This window comes from Pipistrellus kuhlii, unplaced genomic scaffold, assembly GCF_014108245.1.
Source record: "Pipistrellus kuhlii isolate mPipKuh1 unplaced genomic scaffold, mPipKuh1.p scaffold_m20_p_6, whole genome shotgun sequence".
In the NCBI taxonomy this organism is placed as follows: Eukaryota; Metazoa; Chordata; class Mammalia; order Chiroptera; family Vespertilionidae; genus Pipistrellus; species Pipistrellus kuhlii.
In genome coordinates this window covers 57,554,112-57,579,261 of record NW_023425562.1, presented here as the reverse complement: position 1 = coordinate 57,579,261, position 25,150 = coordinate 57,554,112, and the positions used below count along the sequence as shown (strand labels likewise).

Here is a 25,150-nt window from a genome sequence, read left to right as displayed (position 1 = left end):
TTGGTCCTCCTTCAGTTAAACCTGCTGGAGACACCATAGGATTGTCCAGATCTTTCACTTGTGGAGGTAGGAATTTCAGCTGGAATTCCATTTAAGTGATCTAAGCGCCAATTGCCTTGGTGGGGGAAAAAAGCTCTAACATTTTTTTGTAATTGACGGCAAAAAAAAAAATAATAATAATATAGGATTTTTAAGGTATCCTGACAAAGTAAACACATGATGCGGGGCAAAATCATCACGTCCTGCAGATACAGGACTCCTGGCCACACTGTCAATGAGGTCATTTCCTCTGTTTTACACACAAAACAACCGAGACTCGGTGGGATTATGTTTCTTGATTACGGCTCTGCAGTCGGAAACGCGTCAAGCCAAGATCTGCACACAAAAAGACCGGGATCCTTTGTGACCTTCTCCGCCTCTAACGCCCATCCCCAGCGCAGAGCTGGGCCCACTTACTAACCTGAGGTCAGCTAGGGGTTCGAAGGGAGGGTGTGCAATTGATCAGCAGCGGGAAGAGTGCAGGCCAAAAAGGAGATGCTGTCCCGGGATCCCGCTGCTGCCAAGGAAAGCTTTGAGCGAAGCCGAAGCCCGCCCAACGGGGCGGGGCGGGGCTCAGAGAGGCTCCACCCCCGGGCGCGCCCCTGTGCGTGGTTGCAGGCGCCGCAGAGTCCCGCTCTCTAATGCGGGGCCTGAAGACGCGGCAGCGTGGTAGCCCTCGCCCCGAGGACCGGCGACCGCAGCGACCCGCCCGCCCAGCTCGCAATGTAAGGAGGGTGCCGCACTGCCCCCAGCGCCGGCTCTGCGCATTACGCCCCGCCCCGCGCCCAGCCAGTGGCCACGCCCCCAACGCAGCTCCCGGCCCGCGTCGGACTCCGCCCCCGCCCCCGACGTGCCCCCGCGTGCCGCGCCCCCCGCCCACCCGGCACGCCCCGCGCCCCGCCCGGCCGCCAAGGGCCTGGAGCCGCCCCGCGGGCCTGTGCGACCCTCGCAGCGGCCGGGCTCTCCTCCGCCGCCGCCGCCGCCTGCCGCCATGGACGTGTACCCCCCGCACCGGCTGGGGTCGCCCCGCGCGTGGTCTCCCGGGGGCTTCGGCCGCGGGTCGCCCTCCGTCAGGTACGCGGGACCGAGGCTGCAGGGGGCGGGCGGCCCGGCAGGGGATCGCGGGGGTGGTTGGGGTCCGACGCCGCCGCCTCAAAGCACGGGGTGTGGCCGGGCATGGCTCCCACGCGGATGGCTTTTCCCTAAACGGCTCTCGGAGGAACGTTTCCCCAGGAACCGTGTCCTGTGCAGAGTCTCCCACAACGGCTCCCTCGGGGAGAACCGACCCCCCAGCGTGACATCTCACCCCTTAGAACGCTCCCCCGGCAGGATTTTCCTGTCGAGAATCCCCAGAGTGCCTTCTCTATGGATGGGTCACTAGCCTGCCCCATAGATGATTGCCCTCAGAAACCGCTAGAGAGACACTCCCCGCCCCCCCCCCCACACACACATAATAACTCCCCTCTATAGAAACCCCAAATGGGTTTCCCTAGAAACGGCTTCATGTAGAATGCCCCCAAATCGGAAGTCTCCTCTAGTGCTTTTCCCCTTGACAGAGGCTTCCTTAAATAAAGAGGATCTCCCTCCCCACCCCCTACAGGCGCACAAACACTGACAGCACCGTCCCTATGGCGCATTTCCTCACCTCCTCCTGCCCCAGCCTCTTCGCGACGCCCCTTCACCCCACAGTGGGGAGCTCAGGTTGGGGGGGAGTTGGAGGTCATCAGGGGCGCTGGAGGGAAAGCTAACTGGGTGGATAGGAAAAAAGAGGCTCAGGGACCCCGAAAGCGGTGGGCCCCAGGCCCCTGAGGCTGGAGACAGAACTCCGGAGTGCCTCGCCTTGGGGAGGGTGGTGTTAGGGAGGGTCCCGCACCCTTTTGGAGAAAGGAAAATCTGTTCTCCATTTCTGCTCCCTGTGCCTTTGGGCTCCTTGTGACCTTGATAGTCTGGGCATTGTTTGCGATGGAGCTGGCCTGGGACCGCCTGCGGAATGCGAGGGTTGGAATGATGGAAGGGTTGTGGCAGAGACCATTGGGAGGGAGGAAGGGAGGGTGGAAGAAAGAAAGGGAGAAAGAAATTGGCTTTGGCGCACTGCAAAACTGCCATTAAACCAGAAGAGGGGTTTTTTGTTTGTTTTTTCTGTTTTAGCCACTTAGCAGAGCAAATATGGTATTGTTCCCTCGAAAAGGAGATTTTGAAGGTAGACGTTAGAACTGTTTTTTCTGTATCCTTGTTACGGTGATTACGGCATCGTATCTTTAACGGTTTGCTCACGGATCTGTTTTGTGGTGTGTGTGATTTTAAAATAAGCCAAATTAATGGAGAGCAAGAACTAAATCTTCAAATCGTGTTCCTCTCTTACTCCCTGGCATTCCTTCCCAACAACTAATGCGTGTTTGTTGAATGAATAGGTGGGGAGGGGAGGTTAGATCCCCATGGTTGCATTTGCAAATCCTTGTTTGCTTTTAATTTGGCAGGTGAGATTGTTTGAACTTCTACTCTGCCCTTCAATGGAATTCCTTGTGGACTTGACAGTTCCAAGTGTTTAGCTGCTTATGGTAATCATCTCAGGCCACCCTAAGGTCTTAACATTTCTGGCAGTCACTGTTAGAAAGTATTTGAATTTTTCACAGAATGAAACGGCACTTTAGAACTTGGAACAGCCATCTGTTAAAGCCAGGCTCTCTGCAGACTTGGGATTCATCCCATCATCTTAAGCGTATGAATCTTGAGTTTTTGAGACTTTCAGGAGGGAAAAGAAGCATCCCAGTGAAATCCATCTCTAAAATAATGCTGCCTTCCCTGTTTCTAAAAACATGGCAGAGTGCAGCTATTTTTAAAGTATTGTTTTTATGCTAAAAAAATAAATGTTGATTAACTTTACTAATCAAACTCAATCTTCCCCTGAGTAGTTTGAGTGAAACTTGTTGGTCTCTGGACAAGGGGTTGTACCAGAAACCCAAGACCTGGCCGTTTTATACTTTTGATGAAAGAAATTTGGTTGTTAGCCCTAACTGGTTTGGCTCAGTGGATAGAGCGTCAGCCTGCAGGCTGAAGAGTCCCTGGTTTGATTCTAATCAAGGGTACCTTAGTTGTGGGCACATCCTCAGTGCAGGAGGCAGCTGATGAATGTTTCTCGCTCATTGGTGTTTATAACTATCACTCTCCCTTCCTCTCTATAAAAAAATCAATACAGCCGAAACCGGTTTGGCTCAGTGGTAGAGCGTCGGTCTGCAGACTGAAGGGTCCCAGGTTCGATTCCAGTCAAGGGCATGTACATTGGTTGCGGGCACATCCCCGGTAGGGGGTGTTCAAGAGGCGGCTGGTCGATGTCTCTCTCTCATCGACGTTCCTAGCTCTCTATCTCTTTTCCTTCCTCTCTGTAAAAAATCAATAAAATATATATTTTTTAAAAACAATACAAATATATTTTTTTAAAGAAATTTTGTGAAGGTTCCCCTTCATTCTCTACCAAGCATAACTGAACATGGTTTTCTTACCCATTCACCCTTCCCCTGACTTTTGACATTGAACATTTGGGCTCAGCACTTTCCCATCACCTATACTTATCTTCTTTGCTCAACTCTGACTCCTGAGTGATGACAGGGGCAGGCCTAACTGGTGAAGTTACATTCCTAAAGACCCATACATAGTATTTTGCAAGTGTGTGGTTTAAGTGATGATGTCTATCTTCACAGATAAGGAATAGAAATCAGGTGTTAAAATCTTTTGCTTACAACTAGAAGCTTTTTTTAAAGGATATGGTAGTCATTAGTGCTGTCCATGTGGACATGTGGTAACTATTGTACTTGCTTGCCTCCTTGAAGTTGGGTTTGGGTATGGCCTTGTTAGTTCCTTTATGTCAGTGGTCGGCAAGCCTCGGCTCGTGAGCCACATGCAATCTTTGACCCCTTGAGTGTACGGCCTGGGCGGGTCTATTTTGAAAAAGTGGCGTTAGAAGAAGTTTAAAAAATTTGGCTCTCAAAGTTCAGTTGTTGTACTGTTGATATTTTGGCTCTGTTAGCTAATGAGTTTGCCGACCACTGTTTTAGGTCAATGAAATGTGCCCAGGAATGACGTTATACCTTCTGGAGTGTAATTTACCACTCACTTACCTTTGGTGACTGTTGGTAGGTTAGGTGGTGGCTAGTCCATCAGTCTGGGACCCAGAGCAAGCTTTCAGGAGACTGATGTTTGAAATGTAGAGTAAGGAAGAAGCTTTTGGAGTTGTTATTAACTACCTATCTTGTACTAAGGAACCAGTATAAAATATGCTTTCGTGCTTCAAAATCTTTTTCTGCAGAGGGATCTGATCCTGCTCAGGATTTGTTTCATTTCACTTCCGTTTTATACAAATAATCCAACATACACTGTGCTAGGTGTTCTGGATTCAAGCAAATAAGGCAGGCCCCTGCTCTTAAAGATCTCCTTTGTAAGTGAAACGAGGCAAAACAATGAAAATTGTAATACAGGATGGAAATAAATGAGTATTGAGGAATAAATAGGGCTGAAGGAACAATAGTATAAGAGGGCACAGTTGATTTGGGGCTCATTGTTGGAAGAATGAATTGCCATTTATTAATATGGGCACACTGGAATAAGAGCAGGTTTGTGGAGAAAATAGAGTTCAGTTTTGGCCTTGTTCATTTTGAGGTTCCTAATAAATGTCCAAGTGGTGATATTGGGTAGGCAGTTGGATATATATATATGTCTGGCATTTAAGAGAGAGATTGGGACTGGAGATACCACCCATATGCTGATGACTCCCAAATTTTTATTTTAAATCTGTGAGACTAGGCCCTGGCCAGGTAGCTCAGTTGGTTAGGGTGTCATCCCAATACATCAAAGCTGCTGGGTTCAGTCTCTGGTCAGAGAACATACAAGAAGCAACCAATGAATGCATAAACAAGTGGAACAACAATCGATGTTTCTCTAAAAATAAATAAATAAATAATAAATTAAAAAAAAAAAAAAAAAGCTCTGAGACTAGATAGAGTGCAGAGAGTAAATGTAGATAGAGAAGAGGACCAACATCCAAGCCCTGGGCTATTCCATGTAGAACAGACAAGTGTAGCAGTATATTCCAACTTGTGAGGGAAAATTTTCTGCCTCTGAGATAGAAGATTCTGGGACAGTGGGAAGCCAAGTGATAAATACTGATGAGGACTAAGTATAGACTGTTAGATTAGGGAATGTGGAGGTCAGTGGTGACTTGGACAAGAACAGTTTTTATGCTGTGAGTTCAAGAGAAAATAGAAGAAATTGATGACAGTCGGTATAGATAGTAATAGTGGTTTTGGCCGAAACCGGTTTGGCTCAGTGGTAGAGCGTCGGTCTGCGGACTGAAAGATTCTGGTCAAGGTTGTGGGCACATCCCCGGTAGGGGGTGTGCAAGAGGCAGCTGGTCGATGTTTCTCTCTCATCTACGTTTCTAGCTCTCTATCTCTCTCCCTTCCTCTCTTTAAAAATCAATAAAGATATATAAAATAAGCGTTGGTGGTATAGTGGTGAGCATAGCTGCCTTCCAAAGATATATAAAATAAAATAGTGGTTTTGTTTCAAGGGTTGTTGTGAGGGAAAGCAGAGGAATAGGGCTGTGGCTGAACGGGCATGAGTGTTAGAGTCCTTTTTGTTTTCAGGTGGGCAAACATTTTAATTTATAGCATGCTTGTAAGTTGATGGGAATGATGGAGTACAGAGAGACAAACTGATGATTAAAGAGAGAGAACGGACAGTTCAGAAGTGAGGTCCTTGAATAGGTGAGAGAGAATGAGATCTAGGACGTACATGGATATGTTGATCTCAGGCTACAGTAGTGCATGGACGGTTCATCTGTGGCAATTATATGGATACAAGTGCTGGTGCAGTGGTAGCTTGGTAGTGGAAGAAAGTGGAAGTTCTCTTCTGATTACTTTTATGTTTTCAGCTAAATAAGAAGGAAGTCTGTTAACTAAAAATGAAAAGGGGGAGGTGTTGAATGTTTGAGGAGAAAGAAGTTATAGCATTCATCCAGCAGAGTGGAGAAAAATTAGTTGAATAAGGAAATATTGCCTTTTTAGGTTTGCCAAGCAACATAAAAAATGCACACATTTGGTGTTTGTTGTCATAATTTAAGGTGATACCCAGTTAGTGTGGTTATATGCTTTTCCTTCAGCTGTATTGAGCTGCTTGGATGTGGAGACAGTGAGAGGGAGTAGCTGAGGTAGAGTAGAGGACATCATTAGAAGACAGGAGTAAAGGAACAGAGATAAAGGTAGTGGAAGGAGTATCTGCATATTGCGAATATCATGAATTAAGGAGGAAGTAGTAATAGCAAAAGAGACCATGATCCAGAATCTAAAATCTTCAGGGAATGTAGAGGACAGAATAACCCAGAGGTTTGTAGATGTCTGTAACAAGGAGGAATAATGGGTGGTTATTGTTTGATGGCATAAAGAAATCATGCAAAATGAAATAAAATTTCTCAAAACTGAAGGACATAAGTTTCCAAATTCAAAGGACTCTTCAAGAATTCAGCACAATTAATTTAAAAATAGCCATGCCAAGGCACACCATTGTGAAAATTTTTGAGCACTATAAAGACAAAAGAATATCTGCAAATGAGAGAGAGAGAGAGAGAGAGAGAGAGAGAGAGGGAGGGAGGGAGGGAGGAACGGTAGGGTTGGAAACTAGAAGGTAATGGAAAAAAAGCAGTGCCTTCTGAAGGAAAATGGATACCCACCCAGAATTCTCAGGCAGGTGTGAGAAAAGGATACAGACATTTCACACATTCAAGCTCTCAAAGTTTGACCTTCCGTACAACCTTTATTGAGAAGCCATTGGAGATGTGCCCTATCTAGCAAAACAACCTTATTAAGGGGTTCTTGTGCTGGGGCTTCTTTATTCCACGTACAAGTTGGATTTCTTCCTTAAGGGACTCATAAACAAGGACCATCTTTGTTACCACTGGGAATTATCAAAGGGATGGACTTCTATTTATTTTTAAAATATATTTTTATTGATTTCAGAGAGGAAGGGAGAGATACAAACATCAATGATGCGAGAGAATCATTAATTGGCTGCCTCCTGCACACCCCCTTCAGGGGATCAAGCCTGAAACCCAGGCATGTGTCCTTCACCAGAATCAAACCTGGGACCCTTCAGTCTGTAGGCCGACACTTTATCCACCAAGCCAAACCAGCTAAGGCAGGGATGGGACTTTTAAAAAATATATGATGTGTTTTGTTTTGTTTGTAAGAGAGAAAGGAAAGGAGAGGGAGAGAAAGAAAGAAAAACATCTATGTGAGAAAGAAACATCGATTGGTTGCCTCCTGTATACACCCCAACTGGGAACCAAATCCACAACCTGGTCATATGTCTAACCAGGAAGCGAGCTGGTGATCCTTCCATGCACACATGGGACAGTGTTCAACCAAACTGAGCCACACTGGCCAGGGCTGGGATGGGACTGTTTTTTATTGCCATTTCCCACAGTGCTTGCTAGTGCTTAGATCAGTGTCTGGCATACAGTCAGCACTCACTAATATGAACTGCTATTCTTAACACTTATGCAACACTGCTTGCAAAAATTATTTATTCAATGAATAGAGAATAATTGCAGGTGAAGCTGTGGGCTATGTTAAATTTTATGGATATTCAGAAAATGAAGAACCACAGTTGTGAGCTAGATGGTGAGAAGGTGGTTTAGGATAGTGATGTTCTACATAAGGAAAGCCTCAGAGAAACAAGTTATCTCTTCAAATGATGTTTATTGGCCAGTTACCAATACCCATGGTTCTCTTGGGTTTACAGATGTACAGATGTAATCATTATTGATGTAATACAGATGGTCCCTGCCTTAAGAAAACTCAAAATGCAAAGCAAGACTTGGATCTCATATGTCTGAAAATGTGAAGTTTCACCACCAGTAGTATACTTGCTTGGGTGCTGGCCACCTTTTGGTGTACAGGATAATGCTTCAACCAACTGAACTACACTGGCCACGGCCAGATTTAGCATGCTTTTAGTAGTCAAAGAAGTGGGGGAAAGTAACTGTGGATGCTTTCTGAATGAAGACTTGAGAAACTGACTTTACAAAGAACAGATTGTTTGAGGAAATGCTCAGAGAAAGCTGGAGAAAGGAAGAAAATGGAAAATAAGATGCTATACTAGAATATAGTGAACAGACTTTCAGATAGCATTTTTCAGTTGAGATGGGTAGTATTTTCTGAAGCTCTTGAATTTAGTTTCTAGAATGGCTTGTGTACCCCAATTCATGAAATATGTGTAGGCATGAATTGCAATTGGACACGAGTTTTAACTATTTTAGATAAGGTGGCCTATCAGTTAGGAACTACATTTTGCAGGTGGTAAAAGACACTTAACAATATTAACTTTGGGGTGTATTGTTTCTTGTAAAAGATATCTAGAAGAGGCTGGCTAGTCCTCGTTAGAAAGTCATCAGGGAACCAGGCCTCTTCTGTGAATATATTTTGCTATTCTGAGCACGTGGGCTCCATATTCTCCATAGCTTCTCAGTCACAAAATGGTTGTAGGATCTCCAGCTGTGATATCATGTCTGACAGGCAGAAGGGGAAAGAGAAAGGACAGCTTCCCGTTGATTCAGTTCCTTCCCTTCCAAGAGCTCCCTCAGAAACTCCCACCTAATATGGCTTCTGCATGTCTTATTGGTCAGCTCTAGAACAAGTGAGAATTTAGCAAGTTGTTTGGAAAATGTAATGGACTAAGGATGACATTCAAAATAGGAGCAAAAACTGTAAAATACATAGGAATCAACCTATTAAGGAATGTATAAGACCTCTATAAATAAAAATATAAAAGGGTATAAAACAGAGAGGAATGAATGGAAAGACACACCATGTCCCTGATTGGGAGCTCAGTACTGTCCACACTCAATATGACCACAATACAAAATATCAGTGGGAATTTTTATGGATCTTAACTAGTTTATGGATTTTAAACTTTATCTTAAAGAGAAAGTGCTCAGTAAAAGCCATGAGATCTTTGAAACAATGATAAGAGGATCGCCGAAACCGGTTTGGCTCAGTGGTAGAGCATCGGTCTGCGGACTGAAAGGTCCCAGGTTCGATTCCGGTCAAGGGCATGTACATTGGTTGCGGGCACATCCCCGGTGGGGGTGTGCAGGAGGCAGCTGGCCGATGTTTCTCTCTCATCGACGTTTCTGACTCTTTATCTCTCTCCCTTCCTCTCTGTAAAAAAATCAATAAAATATATATATATATTTTTTAAAAGAAGATATACCTTGGCAGATGCTAAAAAATAATCCATAAACTAGAATGTTCAAGAGATGACATTTAAAGCTCCAATTATTTTCTAAGTGTACTGTTTCTGTGAATCTAGGTAAATGGATCAAATAAAGATAATAAAGATCCAACTATATATGGGAGTTTAACATATGCTAAAAGTGGCATTCTGCATCAGAGGATTAAAGGGGTCATCAATATATGATCTTGGGACAATTATATTTTGAAGTGGAAATATAGTCAGATTTCTGCTTCACAAAGGTTACCATATTTTCCGGCGTATAAGACGACTTTTGAAATGAAAAAAAGTCAACCGAAAATCGGGGGAAAGAGACCAAAATTGCACAAAAATTACCTGCAGATCTTGACGGCAAAATAAGTCTTTTCTTTGAAGTGGGGGGTAGTCTTATACAGCGAATATAGCCCAAACCTATGTTTTAACTGTAAAAATTGGGGGGTCGTCTTATACGCCAGAAATAAAAGCAAATTCAAGAGGAGCAAAGAGCTAAATTTTTAAAATACACATACACATGTAATTAATGAAATGTTGGTATTTTATTCTTATACTTTTATAATACTAGTACTAAGTGGGGAAGACACAAAAGAAATACACAAAACCCCTAAGCTTAAAAATAAAATTAAAACATTTAATTATAAAAAACTTTTATTTTATTTTATTTAATCAATATTTATTGTTCATATTATTACAAAGGTTCCTCATTTCTTCCCGCCTCCACCAGGTTCCCACCCCACCCTCCGCCCCCTCCCCATCCCCCATTGTCCTCATCCATAGGTTCACAGTTTATGTTCAGTCTCTTCCTCGCTCCCTTTCCCCGATAGTAAATCCCTTTTCAGACAGTAAATCAGTTACTTAGCATTTTCTCATATCAACAATACCTCCACATGCCCAATAATACACTTCACACAAAAGACATTTCCAAATAGGTCAACCAGCCTCATCCAGGCCCCACCCAAGGCACTCACAGATCAACACCCCAGCGCTATACTAACTCAACACATCCAGATATAAGCCTTCATCACTTGATTCAGCAGACCCTCAAGTTCCCGCAAAAGTTTCCAGCCATGTCTGAGAGGCAGCCTTGGGGCGGGGGCAGGCGAGGAGCGAGCTGTTTCGGGCCTGGTTGCTCCGGGCCTGGCCTCTGTTGCTCTGGTTTGTTCCACAACGAGCTGCTCCGGGTCTGGTCACTGCCGCTCCTGACCTAGTTGCTCTGGACTTGGCTGCTGCTGCTCCGGGCCTGGCCGCACACGACCCGGCTGCTCTGGGCCCGGTTGCTACGGGCCCGGCCGCTCCAGGCCTGGCCGCTCCCAGCTTGGCAGCCACTGCTCCGGGCCTGGCCACACCAGACCCAGCTGCTCCGGGCCTGGCCGCTCCCAGCCTGGCAGCCGCTGCTCCGGGCCTGGCCACACCAGACTTGGCTGCTCCGGGCCTGGCCACTCCCAACCTGGCAGCCGCTGCTCCGGGCCTGGCCACACCAGACTTGGCTGCTCCGGGCCTGGCCGCTCCCAGCCTGGCAGCCGCTGCTCCGGGCCTGGCCACACCAGACCTGGCTGCTCCTGGCCTGGCCGCTCCCAGCCTGGCAGCCGCTGCTCTGGGCCTGGCCACACAAGACCTGGCTACTCCGGGCCTGGCCGCTCCCAGCCTGGCAGCCGCTGCTCTGGGCCTGGCCGCACCAGACCCGGCTGCTCTGGGTCTGGCCGCTCCCAGCCTGGCAGCCGCTGCTCTGGGCCTGGCCGCTCCCAGCCTGGCAGCCGCTGCTCTGGGCCTGGCTGCACCAGACCCGGCTGCTCTGGGCCTGGCTGCTCCCAGCCTGGCAGCCACTACTCCGGGCCTGGCCGCACCAGACCCGGCTGCTCTGGGCCTGGCCGCTCCCAGCCTGGCAGCCACTACTCCGGGCCTGGCCGCACCAGACCCGGCTGCTCCAAGCCTGGCCGCTCCCAGCCTGGATGCTCCGGGCTTGGCTACTGCTGTTCTGGGCTTGGCTGCTCCCAACCTGTCTGCTCTGGGCCCAGCTTCTCCAGGCCCGGCCACTTGGGGTCTGGGTGTTCCTGGTCTGGCCACCCTGGGCTTGGCCGCCTCCGCCTCAGGCCTGGCTGCCACTGCCCCAGGTCTGGCTGCTCCAGTGCTGGCTGTTGATGCTCTGGTTCTGGTTGCTGCTGCTCTGGGGCCTGGCAGTTGCTGCTCCTGGCCCGGCTGCCACTGCCTTGTGCCTGGGCACTCTAGGCCTGGCCGCCGCTGTTCCAACATTCTGTCCTTTTTTTTTTTTTAAACGCATTTACGTTGCAATGTTGGCTGGTGAGTTGAGTTCTGACTTAGTCTTTGATTTTTCAAGATCTTCTTTGTATTCTTTCTTAGGTAATTTTACTATCTTTTGCTCTCACTTGATTTCTTCACATTGAGAACTTCTTTGGTTTCTTCCTCCTTGTCCTGGGAGCTCAGCAGCACCCCTTTGTTCTCCGCGGGCTCCTGGGCTGCTTCAGCCTGTTGCCGGGGTTGGCGCTGCCCAGGAAGCAGCCCCCGGCCTTGGCTCCGTTGCCCGCACTCAGCGGTTGAAGGCTCAGGGGCACCCCCCCCCTGGGGGCCCCGACGCCCGGCTCCTTGCTGGTGCCCAGCTGGCCAGTGTCCGGCAGGGGCTCCTGCTCCTCATTGCGTTCCTCCAGTCTGGAGCTTTTTTTCTCCTTCCTGCTAGGGGAGTCTAGGATCAGAGTCAACAGACTGTTCTCTGCATGCATTGTGCGCATCTGCGCTCAGTGTGCGCGACTCCGGGGGCTCCTCTCCTCGCTGCTCCCCTGGGATTCCGCCTCACAGCCCCGTCTCCCCCTGCCTGAGCCTGGGTCCCCAGGGTCTGGCCTAGGACTGGGGTTCAAAGCAGTCGAAACTGGGGCCCAACACGGCCGGGGCTCCTGTTTCCTTCCCTCCAGGGCAATCCCACATCAGAGTCAACATTCCTTCCCTTGCAAGCAATGTGTGCAACTCTGGGGACTCGGCCTTTCACCGCTCTCCCAGGACTCCACCTCACAGCCCCGTCTCCCTCTGCTTGAGCTTGGGTCCCCAGGGATTGGCCTAGAACTGGGGTTCAGAGCAGTCCGGACTGAGGCTCAGCGCCGCCAGAGGCCCTGTTCCTTCCGGCTAGGGTAATCCAGCAGCAGAGTCAACATTCAGTCCTCTGCGTGCAATGTGCACGCTACTCCGGGGGCCCTGCTTTTCGCTGCTCGCCTGGGATTCCGCCTCACAGCCCCGTCTCCCCCTGCCGGAGCCTGGGTCCCCAGGGTCTGGCCCATAACTGGGGCTCAGGGCTGCCGGTTCGGGGGTTCAGCCCAGGCTGGGGGTTTTATTTCCTTCCTGCTAGGGAACGCCAGGCAGCACCCAGCCCTCTCCTCCTCTCCGGCTGCGACCTCTCGGCGTGCGTGTGCGTGCAGGCGCACAGCATGTCTCTGTACCTTAGGCTTTTTTTCAGCTCCTCTGATTTTCCTTCTGGTTTTCTCTTTTCTTCTTGTTGTAGAATTTTCAGTCAGTCGACTACCTGTAGCTCTAGGCGATGTCCACTCTACATTTTAGTTGTATTCCATTGAAATTGTTGTGTGCTGCTGCGGTTAGATGTCTACCTGAGCAGCCATCTTGGATCCTCCTCTAATTATATAAAACTTTTAAACTTCTGCCTGAAAAAGATACCATACAAAATTCAGAAGTTTGAAGAAAATATTTGCAACAGATGGCCAAAAAACAACTCTTAAAATATGATCGAATATATAAATTATTCAGGGGGAAAAGACCAAATGACCAAATAAAAATGGGCAAAGAACATGAATATGAAAATATAGATGATCAATAAACATTTGACAACCTACCTAGTGATTAGGGAGAATATAACTTAATTAACAATAGTTGAAAAGTGACAACATGGTTTGGAAAATTGTAGGGAAACAGATATTCTGAAAAATTGTAGGTAAATAGAGTTTTTTGTGTGTTTTTCGTTTATTTTTTTATCCATTGGCTGACTATATTGACACAATACTGATTGGTTACATTTTGAAAAAAACATACAATATAAAATACAAAAAAAGTTGGTTTCATTCCTGCCTACCTCTTATCCATCCACCCCCAAATACTGATCATCATGATTTGGTCCCAAGAGTTTAGGTGAGTGTTTTAAGAAAACAATTTGGTAAGATCTATCAAAATTTAATATGCAGATACCTCTTAACCAGGCAGTGTTACTTTTAAGTTTCTACCTTCCAGAAACTTTTGTACTTGTGACAAAGATGAATGTATTAAGGCTGCCCATTTTAAGAAGAATTGTTTGCTTTGCCAAATAGTACAATTCCTGAATGCTCAATCCTAGTGACTGGGTAAATAAAAACAAAAGAATACAGTACAATCCTTTTTAAAATGAGATTGGGTTCTATGTACTAACTTGGAAAGATCTTAAGGTATAATGGTAAGTGAAAAGAGCATGTTTCAGAACAATTGCATATCATGATCATGCTTTTATGTAAAAAAAAAAAAAACCCAAAAAACTGACCTGACTAAATATTTTACGGTGAGAGAGTCACACCAAATTGTTCACAGTGGTTTTCCATGATAAGATAAATCAGATTGGTATGAGAATTCACTTTGTAAAATATTCAAAACACAGCATAGGAGAATATATTTGTTTTTATTGAGTTTTGAAAAATCAAAAGATTAGCATAAATTACAGAAGAAAAACAAGCAAAAATAAAATTTTCAAGTTTTTTCTTCATTTCTAAGGAACCAGGATAATGAAATACAGATAAACGTTGCTGTATGTACAGTAACTATTATAAAAGCAGTGAGCAGTGAATTAACTGTTACATATAAATCAGAAGATGGGAAGAACAGAGACAATTGTTTAGAATTCTAAAATATTATATCTGTGACTAATTTTATTGTCAGGAAATCAGTGAGGTGAGATATATCAGAAAGAAAAGGTTCAGAGTCGGGGTACCTAGTCACTCAGGTTCTGGTGCTGTTAATTTTTATTCAATCTTGTGACCTTGAGCAAACTGCTTCTGTGTAAACTTTGGTTTCTTCATCTTGTCGCCTGTCTACATTCTTAGTCTGAAGCCAAGGAAGTTAGAGATAAAGTATAGTATACAAGAAGCATATTTAATAAACTACATTATTGGCTCTGCTCGGTTTATAGGTATTCTAAAGGAGTTATGGGTGACCAGAAGCTGTCTTCCCAGGATATGCCAGCTTTGCTCAGGTAGACATGGGGGCTAGAGGGTAGTACTGTTGCTGAGTGGGCTTGGTATATGTGTGAAAATATATATTTAAAAAGGTATGGATGAATACATAAATTCATAATGGTAACCTCTAGGGATGAGGATCAATTAAGACTTTAGTTTTATATGTTACGTTTTTCATCAAAAAGTATAACAAATTAATATTTTATATGCATATTTTTAAAAGGCACTACTGTAGGCTAAAGCAAATGTGCTAAAATCTTAAGTCTGGGTACTTGTAATATGGAGATAGTTTTCTTCCTATTACTCACCAGGTCTTTTTTTTAAATAGGCAAATATTTCAGTAAGTAACAAGTTTAATGGTTCAGTGACAAATAGACTATGTCTGGTTAAAAATTAAATTTGGGGAGCAAGAAAATGTACAAATGAAAAGGAGACCTGAATTTAGCTTTACCCATTTGATAAGAAAGTAAGAGATACCAATGCTTCTACTTTATTTGGCCAGGATTCTTGTAGAAAAGAAACCCTTTATTTTTGTGTTCAGTGTTGTCTTGGCTTTCCACAGCAGTAGTGGGGGAGCTGTTTGTTTCCTGATCACATGAACTACTTATGCTTTTGTCACTGGCTTCTTGTAAGTTTGAAAACCAAAGAGTTCTTGGTAACCTTGGTAGCCTACTGTCCACATGGTTAGGGAAATGGGCCAAAGGACAAACTTGATGAAATATTCCTAGTGTAGAGAATGATTGCAAGGTCAATCTTATATAAAACATGAAAAAGTGAGGAGAGACAGGCAACCATTTCCTAGGGAAAGAAGTTTTCTTTAATCTTGATAGTCTTGCAGTTTCTGTTATGCTACTTCCAAAACCCTTAGTTACTCCACATGTTCCCCTTATCTCCAGCCCTGGATTTGTATTATAAAAATGTTCAAACAGTACAAAAAAGGTAAAAAAATAGTACAAGGAATGTTTGTTATACCTACCACTTAGATTCAACAATTTTTTAAAATATATTTTTATTGATTTTATACAGAGAGGAAGGGAGAGAAATAGAAACATCGATGAGAGAGAGTCATCGATCAGCTGCCTCTTGCACACCCCCTGCTGGGGAAATGCCCGCAACCAAGGTACATGCCCTTGACCGGAATCAAACCCGGGACCCCTCAGTCCCCAAGCTGACGCTCTATCCATTGAGCCAAACTGGTCTCGGCTAACTTGAATGTTTTAATGTGATAAAATAAACATAAAATTTGCCATTTTAACTACTTTTTAAGTGTACAGTTTAGTAGCATTAAGTACATCCACATTTGCTGTAATCACCACTATCTATCTACCACAAAACTTAAAGTCTGTACCTATTAAAGAATAACTCCTCATTTTGTTCTCCTAGCTCCTGGCAACCACCATTCTACTTTCTGTCATTGTGAATTTGACTATTCTAAAAACCTCATTAAGTGGAATCATACAATATTTGTCCTTTTGTGAGTGGCATATTTCACTTACTGTAATGTCCTCAAGATTCATTAATGTTTTAGCATGTTCCAGAATTTCTGTCCTTTTTAAGATTTAATAATCTATTGTATATATACCCCATAGTTTATTATTTTTCTGTGGATAGACACTTGCCTTGCTTCTATTCTTTGACTGTTGTGAATAATGTTGCTATGAACATGGATGTACAAACATTCATGAGTCCTTGCTTTTAATTCTTTTGGCTATATGCCCAGAGTGGAATTATTGCATCATATGGTAATTCTATTTTTTATTTTTTGAGGAACCTCCATACTCTTTCCACAGGGGCTGCACTGTTTTACATTCCCACCAGTTGTGCACAAAGTTTCCAATTTCTCTCCATCCTTTCTAATATTGGTTCTTTTCTGAGGTTGTTTTATGCTTGTTTGTTTAGTGTGTGTGTGTGTGTGTGTGTGTGTGTGTGTGTGTGTGGTAGACATCTTACTTTTGTGGGAGTAATATCTCTTTAAGGTTTTGATTTTCATTTTCAGAATGATTAGTGCTATTGAGCATATTTTCATATACTTATTGGCCATTTGTATATATTCTTTGGAGAAATGTATATTCAATTTTGAATAGGTTTTTTGTTTTTCTTGAGTTTTAAGACTTCTTTACATATTCTGAATATTAGCCAATTATTAAGTAAATGATTTTGCAAATATTTTCTCCCATTCTTTGGGTTGCCTTTTCATTCTGTTGTGTCCTTTGGTGAACATAAATTTTTAATTTTGGTGAAATCTGATTTATATATTTTTCTTTTGTTGTCTGTGCTTTCAGTGACATAGCCAAAAGTCATTGCCAAATCCAATGTCATGAAGCTTTTCATATGTTTTTTCATATGTTTTCTTATAAAAGTTTTATGGTTTTAGGTTTACATTTAGGTCTTTTCTCTTTTTTTTAAATGCTTTTTAAATTGATTTTAGAGAGATGGGAAGAGAGAGAGATAAAAACAATGTGAGAAAGAAACATCCATCAGCTGCCTCCTGCATATCCCCTACAGGGTATCGAGCCCACAACCCTGGTGTGTACTCTGATCCTGAACCAGCTGTCTTTTGCTCTGACACCATTTATTGAATAGGCCAGTGTTCATCCAACTGGTTAGGACTCTATTCTATTTTAAATTAAATTTTGTATATATAGTGTAAGATAAGGCTTCACATTCATTCTTTTGCATGTGGATATATAGTTTTCTCAAAACAATTTTTTGAAAAAACTTCTTTTTCAATGAATGGTCTTGGTACCCTTTTCAAAAATTGCCAGTACCGCACTGCCTTTTTTTTTTTTTTTTTAATCCTTACCTAAGGACATGTTTACTGATTTTAGAGAGAGGTGTGACACTCCATACCAAAGAGCTGCTTTGATTACTGTAGCTTTGTAGTAACTTTTGAAATCAAGAAGTGTGTCCTCCATCTTTGTCCTTTTTCATATTGTTTTGGCTATTCTGGGTTCCTTGAGAGTTCATATGACTTTTAGGATGGATTGTTTTATTTCTGCAAAAACATCCTTGGGATTTTTATAGAGATTGATATAGATTTCTTTGTATAGTATTGCAGTTTAACAATATTTAAGCCTTCCTGTTTATGAACACGTGTATTTCTACTATTCTATCTTCCTTAATTTAAATTTCTTTCAGAAATATATTAATGATCAAGTTTCTCTGAATTGTCACCAGAATTTTTATTTTACGTAGCTTTTCTAATAGGTGTGTAGTAATATCTCATTCTGATTTTAATTTGCATTTCCCTAATGGTTAATGATGGTGAACATGTTTCATGTGCTATCTCTGTGTCCTCTTTGAAGAAATGTTCCTTCATGCTTGTTTTCCATTTTCTAATTGTATATTTTTTACTGTTGAATTTTGAGAGTTCTTAATTTAAGTATCCTACTGTCAGATATGTGATTTGCAAATATGTTCTCCCAATCTTAGCTTGTCTTTTATGATTTAAGAGAGGAATGGATGAGGGAGAGAGAGATAGAAACATCAATGAAGAGAGAGAAACACCAATTGCCTGCCTTTGCACACCCCCAACCGGGGTCTGAGCCCATAACCCAGGCATGTGCCCCTGACCGTAGTCGAACCTGAGACCCTTCTGTCTGCAGTACGAGGCTCTATCCACTGAGCCAAACTAGCTAGGGCTTAGCTTGTCTTTTCATTCTCTTAACAGGGTCTTTCACAAAGCAACATTTAAAATTTTGATGAAGTCTATGTATCATATTTTTCTTTTATGGTTCATATTTTAATATTAAGTCTAAGAAAGAACTTCATCAAACCCTGAGCCCTAAATTTTTTTTTCTAAAGATTTTATACTTTTACATTTAAAAATTTTTAATGTATGATCTATTTTGAGTTAATTTTTGTGTAAAGTGTAAGGTTTAGGTTGAGGTGCATGTTTTTGTCTATGGATATCCATTTGCTCCAGTATATTGAGAAGACTATCCTTTCATTGAATTGCTTTTGGATCTTTGCCCTAAATTAGTTGGCTATATTTGTCTAGGTGTATTTACGGCTACTCTGTATTGTTCCATTGAGCTATGTATCTGTCTCTCAACCAACCACTCAGTCTTGATTACTTTAGCTGTCGAAGTCTTGGCATTATGTCAAATAATTTCTCCCCTTTTGTCCCCCCCCAAAAAAATTGTTTTAGCTATTCTAGTTCCTTTACCTTTTCATCTAAGTTTTAGAGTTATTTCGTTTATGTCTACAAAAAATCTGTTGGAATTTTGATATGAGTTGTTTTAATCCTGTATATCAATTTGGAGAGAATGGACATCTACATTATGTTGAATTTTCCAATCCATGGACACATTATGTCTCTCCATTTACATAAATATTCTTTGACTTCATTTATCAGTGTTTTGTAGTAGTATGTAGTTTATAAGTCTTATGCATGTTTTGTTAGATTTATATTTAAATAATATTGTACTTTTTAAAAAATATATTTTATTTATTTTCTAGAGAGAGAAAGAGAGAGGGATAGAGAGTTAGAAACATCAATGAGAGAATCATTGATCAGCTGCCTCTTGCACATCCCTTACTGGGGATATGCCTGCAACCAAGGTACATGTCCTTGACCGGAATCAAACCTGGGACCTTTCAGTCCGCAGGCCGACACTCTATCCACTGAGCCAAACCGATTTAGGCTAAATAATATTGTACTTTTAATTTTGGTTTCCATGTGTTTGTTGTTTTTATGTAGAAATACAATTGCTTTTTACATAGTGATCTTGCAACCTTGTTGAACTCATGAGTTCCAGAAGTTTTTTTTTTAGATTCTGTGATATTCCCTACTTCATTTTCAATCTACATGCCTTTTATTTTCTTGCCTTATTACATTGGCTAGAACTTCCAGTATTCTGTTGAATATGAGTGGTGAGAGCAGAAATCCTTTTCCTATTTCTCATTTTAGAAGAAAAGCTTGTCTCACCATTAAGTGTAATCCAAAACTTTGTTTTGAAGGTTTTTGTAGACATACATTATCAAGTTGAGGAAACTTGTCTATTCCTAGTTCTCTGAGTGCTTTTATTATAAACTAGAAGCCCAGTGTGCAAAATCTCGCAGCCCCACCCACCAGCATGAGCCCCATGGAGCTTATAGCCCTGCCCACCCAAGTGCTCCTCCTGGTGCTCACAGCCTCACCTACTCACACTGGTCTTTGGTTGTTAAGGCATGAGGGCCACAGGCCTTTTATAATATAGGTGGGTATTAAATTTTGTCAGATGATTTTTCTATATCAGTAATATGGTTGTGTGAGATTTTTTTCTTTTCTTTAGCTTTTCATAATGGTGGATTAAATTGTTCAATCTAACCATAAGAACCAGATTATCCCTGGGATAAGCCCCATCTTGGTCATGGTGTGTAAAGGAAATCCTCAATTAGCATCAATGATAGGTTCTTGGAAACTGCAACTTACAAGACTAATTTTACCATAGGTTAATTTATAAAAACAAGAGTTAAATTCCTTTGGTATATTTCTGGTCACAAAAACCACCAAACTTGCAAACAAAGGTTGAAAACACTTCTAATATTAAACATTGAAGTAAATGCAAGCTATATATATACATTTAAGAAAGATTAATAAAAATAAGTAAAGTAATTCATTTGTAATCCACTTATTTCAGTCGGGGGTTGCAGGTGGCTGGGACCTCTCCTGGCAGCTCTGGGCACAGGCAGGGACCAATCCTGGATAAGACACCCTTGCATATCAGGGCACACTCATGCGCATACCCACGCCCACACTCACTCAGACTGGGACAAATTAGACAAACCAATTCACCTCATGTGCACATCTTTGGGGGTGAAAGGAAACTGGAGTAGGTACCTAGAGAAAACCCACACAGACTTGGAGAGAACATGCAAACTCCACACATATAGTGTCCTAGCTGGTAATTGATTTTTTTTCTTATCAATTTTATAACATTGTTATTTGAGGGCCTGCTGTAATTCTTTTTGTATGTTTTTGAGTTGCTGGTAGTTTATTAAGGTTTTTACATATATATTCATGATAGATATTGGTCTGTTGGGTTTTGTGTGTTGTTGTGTTTTGTTTTTTTTCTTGGTAATGTCTTTACATGGTTTTGGTATTACATGGGAGATTGTGAAGATCTTGAGTGAAGACAGTGCTGATGATCACTAAATCAAGGAGTGGATCACTTGGGCCATGGGAATATCAGAAAGAATCCAGAGGAGAAAAGGAATCTGGGAAGGAAATTAATATTGTTGGCTATAAATATTGTTGCTTGAGTGAGTATAGGGCAGTGTACCAGAGCAGACTCAGTGAGGGTTGGGATGCAATCTGGTTGTCATGAACAGAATAGTTAGTGTAGTTGGTTTGTGGAGAATCTTAGTTAATAATGATGTGATAGGGCTGGACATATATTGACTGTAGGGAAAAATTATTTATATTAGTGTTAGGGAATTAATAATGGAGGAAGATCCTAAACCTGGAGGTGATGGGGGTTTGGGAGAAGAGGCGGAGAGACCCGGTAGAAGGATCATTCTTGAGCAGGAAATTGAGCACCTCTCTCTAGCACTGCTGGTAAGGAGGAGGGGTTGGTATGGGAGCATGGTTTCTTAGAAGTGATATTAATGTCTGGGGTGCCTCTCCTTGTGCTTTGTTTAGGAGGGAAGGAATATTCCTAAGGCCAAAGGAATAATAGATCTGCACCAAAATGGGAACAAGTACCCAGTGGTAACACTCTCTATGAGTAGAGTTGTGATGGTGAATCAAAGCTTGGTTTGATTCACCAGTTGTTGTTTTTTGTTTGTTTTTATCTGTTTGGTCTTTTGTGTTTGGTTTTGAAAGATTGGTGAGGTCCACATTTAGGGCAAATCAGTGTGGAAACTCTTCAGTCATCCTCAGAAATAAGTCAGGAGGTCTTTCTGCTAAGCTGCTGAGTCCCAGGGTTGTCCAGCATTGACCATGAGAAGGCCATTAGCTCCATCCTCCTTTGAGCCAGTTTGTAATCAGCAGTTCAGACTGATACTGATACAGAGGACTGATACAGTCCTCTGACCAATTTTGCATAATCACTTCTGGAAAATAGAAGAGAAGGGAACATTTCCCTATTCATTTTGTGTTTTTGTTACAAAAATTAGACAAGAACCAGTTTCCATCCCTAGCAGGCATTCCTCCTCATGCCTTCATTTGCTGGTACTGAGGGTGTTGATTTCTGTTCTTGTTGCAGCTGCAGCCGACTCCGCCAGGTTCAGAGCATCCTGACCCAGAGCAGCAAATCTCAACCCGATGGGATCCTCTGCATTCTAGGTCAGTGCTTTTAATAAGGTGGGACTCAGGGCTGGGGCAAATTAGCTTTTGTTCACAGGAAGATACTGATAATAGTATCATTGTGAGATCAGCCGTGGGTTAGTGTCCCCTGCTCTGTTCCCCTGAAATCCATTGCTGTTTAAATGAGATTGGGTGAGATATTAGTAAGATAGGGGTACCTACCCCAGAGCAGGCATTTTGCACATATTTCCTCATTTCTCCTTACAGCAAACTTACAAGGGAGCAGTGTTGTTCCTTTTTTATTTTTTTTCCACAGAAGAGGAAACTGAGATTCTAGGAGATTAAACAGACTTGCTTAGGGCCACAGAGTTGCAAAATTAGGCATTTATTCTTTAAAAAGTTTTTATTATGAAATCATATCATATAATTTAAAAGTAAGACAATACATGAGTAATAATGAACAGAGCTTTCTAACTATCCCAGATACCCACTCCCGCTCCACAGAGATAACATTGTCAACTGTATCTTTTTTTAAAACACAAATGGGAACATTTTGTGCATGTTGTTGTTAACCTAATTTTTAAAATTTTTACTTGTCCATATTATCTTAGAGTTTTTTAAATATCAAGTTGACTACTTGAATATGGAATACTAAAATGTTGCAGAAATTGATGTGTGTTTGAAGTTCAGTGTGAAATGGAGGTAAAAAGTAAATCTCAGGACAGAACTTTATGTGAAAGTATCAGTTAGGAAACCTGTATTTTTTCCCCCCTTTATTTTATTTTATTTTTCCCCACATCATCATTTATCCCTCCCATCCTCCACCTTTACCCACTTCCACCCCCTCAATCACCACACTCCATGTCAATGATTTTTTTCTTCTTTTTTTTCTTTTCTTTTTTGCTCAGTCTCTTAAGACTTGTATATTCTTTTTTTTTAAATGTGTTTTTTAATTTATTTTGGGTAGAGGAAGGGAGAAGGAGGGCTCTTTTATTTATTTTGGGGGGGGGGAGAGAGAGAGAGATATCAGTGATAAGAGAATCTTTTTCTATTCCAGGATCCCATCCAAGATACCATGTTAAATTAGTTGCCATGTCTTCTCAAGCTCCTATTGACTGTAACAGTTTCTCAGACTTTCCTTGTTGATGACCTTGACAGTTTTCAGGATGCTAGTCAATTAGCATGTCTCTCTAATAGGGTTTTTCTTATCTTTCTCTGATTAGAATGGGGTTAAGAGTTTTGGGGTGGAAGACCAATTAGGTAACATGCCATTTTCATCACATGATATCAAGATCCATACTATCAGCATGACTGTTCACTGTTTCTTGATCACCTGGCTAAGATAGTGTTTTCAGGGTCTGCACTATGAAATACTCTCTCTAGCTTTCATGTCCTCTTTGGAAGGAAGTCACTATGTAGCCCGCTCTTAAGGAGCCAGGAGTTGTGCTCCATCACCTGAGATGGGAGTATTTACGTAAATTATTGAAATTCTTCTGCATGGGAGTTCTTCTCCCCACATTTATTTATTTACCCAATCATTTGTATCAGTATGGATTTGTGAATATTTATAGTTTGAGTTATAATCCTCTACTATTGTACTTTCTATTTCAGGTTGTCCCAGCTTTGGCCATTTAGAGCTTTTTCAATTGACTCCTGTGTCTTTGTCCCTCCCTTTAATACACTCCCTCCAAAGTTGTTGTTGGTTTGTTTAGTATTTTTGTACTCTTAGATTCTCCAGGCTTATTGTGCCTATTTCCTGTTCCAGTCCTAAAATCAGCTGTTTCTTAAGGAGCCCTGCTTTTTTTTTTTTTTTTTTAAACTGGAGAATGGTATTAAAAACCAATCTGAATGTATTAATTGCTGCTGGGGTGTTATTGTTTCTAGGCCTCAGCTGACAGAGTAAGGAAATAAATGTGTATACATTAACTGGTGGTTATATACAATCTGTAAATGGTATATAATCATCTGTATTTAAATGAAGTTAAATATGAATTTATACTAATGTTCTTAGCTCTAACTCATTACCATATGGATCATTCTAGTCTTCTCTTATTTATTTATTTATTTATTTATTTATTTTTATTTCAGAGAGAAGAGGGAGGGGGAGAGAGAGATAGAAACATCAATGATGAGAGAGAATCATTGATCGGCTGCCTATTGCCAGTGTGCCCTTGACCAGAAACAAACCCAGGACCTTTATGTCTGCAGGCTGATGCTCTATCCACGGAGTTAAACCAGCTATGGCCTCCTCTTCTATCTTATCAATAAACTTCCATTCCACCAGTGATAAACATGGCACCTACCATTTACCATCCATTTAATTCTAGTATACCTGTGTGGTAGTATCAGATTTGTTAGCCCATAATACCCTATGAGAAACAACTTTATCAATTAGAGCACAGTGCTTACATATAGTTTCTTTTGCTTTAATTTTACATGGTCAGTCTTTTAATGTTGGCAATTTATGTAACTGGAACCCTTACAAGGGGACATGCTACGACCTCTATCCTATCCTATCCACTGGTTATTTTTAACTTCGTAGCCCTTTCAATTTTTTGCGTTACGTAAGCCAGGCTATTCCTGCTTTTGATTCTTTTTCACCCCTCCCTTCACTGAACTGTTGGATGGGAAAGAACAGCACTGTGCTGCTTTTATCGCAGTTGAGAAAGGAGTCCTCCCATGTTAGAAGTCCTCTGACATAGGCAGTCCCGAGGCCTCTCTGCTCTGAATGATGGTTATTTTTTCACTGGTCTGTATGACCATCGGCAGTTCTTTTTTCCAGGCTCCATTCATATTTTAATTCTTGGAGCTCCTTCTGCCCCAACTTCTTGTTCTTAGTCTCACACAGACAGCTGACTCCTGCCCTTAATACATGCCTTAGCTCTGGGCCCTCATAGATACCCAGGAGCCAGGTAGTATATGTGTCTATGGCATTGAAAGGCAGTAGTGAAGGCAGTTGTTATTGCATTTCCTTTTTATTTATCTTTTTATTTATCTTTTTATTTATCTCTAAATTTCATGAGGGCCATTTGTAGGCCCAGCACACACTCTAGTATCCAGCACAGTGTCTTAGGCCTAATAAATATTTGTGAAATTTTAGGTATGTGTGGTTCCAGTCACTTGTCCTCTTCACTTCTTTGAGTTTGTTTCAAACCACCTTAATTCTCCTTTAGTTGATCCCACATGTTTTGGTAAAGGTTTTTTTTGAGAAGTAATATTTTCCTGAAAGCTATTCCTATTCCAACTGAAAATATTTCAAAATTTTTAACCAGTATGACAGGACTTAAATTATATTTTCTGATTTTTTTTTCTATTCTCAAGAATTGCTTTTTGGCAATTAACAGTTTCAATAATCTGTGCTGTTTGACAGTCTCTTGAATCCAAATAA

The 25,150-nt window shown here is 42.2% G+C and overlaps 1 protein-coding gene across 1 annotated transcript in view; it reads left to right on the top strand.

Annotated features, from left to right (window-relative positions):
• The first annotated feature begins 911 nt into the window (after positions 1-911).
• The window catches only part of DNAAF9 (dynein axonemal assembly factor 9), a 128,379-nt gene continuing 104,140 nt past the window's right edge, over positions 912-25,150 (top strand). Inside the window, exons 1-2 of the mRNA XM_036418223.2 lie at positions 912-1,113; positions 21,722-21,801. Of these exons, the coding sequence (XP_036274116.1) occupies positions 1,031-1,113; positions 21,722-21,801 (163 nt within the window). The 5' untranslated portion in view covers positions 912-1,030. The remainder of the gene's footprint in view (positions 1,114-21,721; positions 21,802-25,150) is intronic.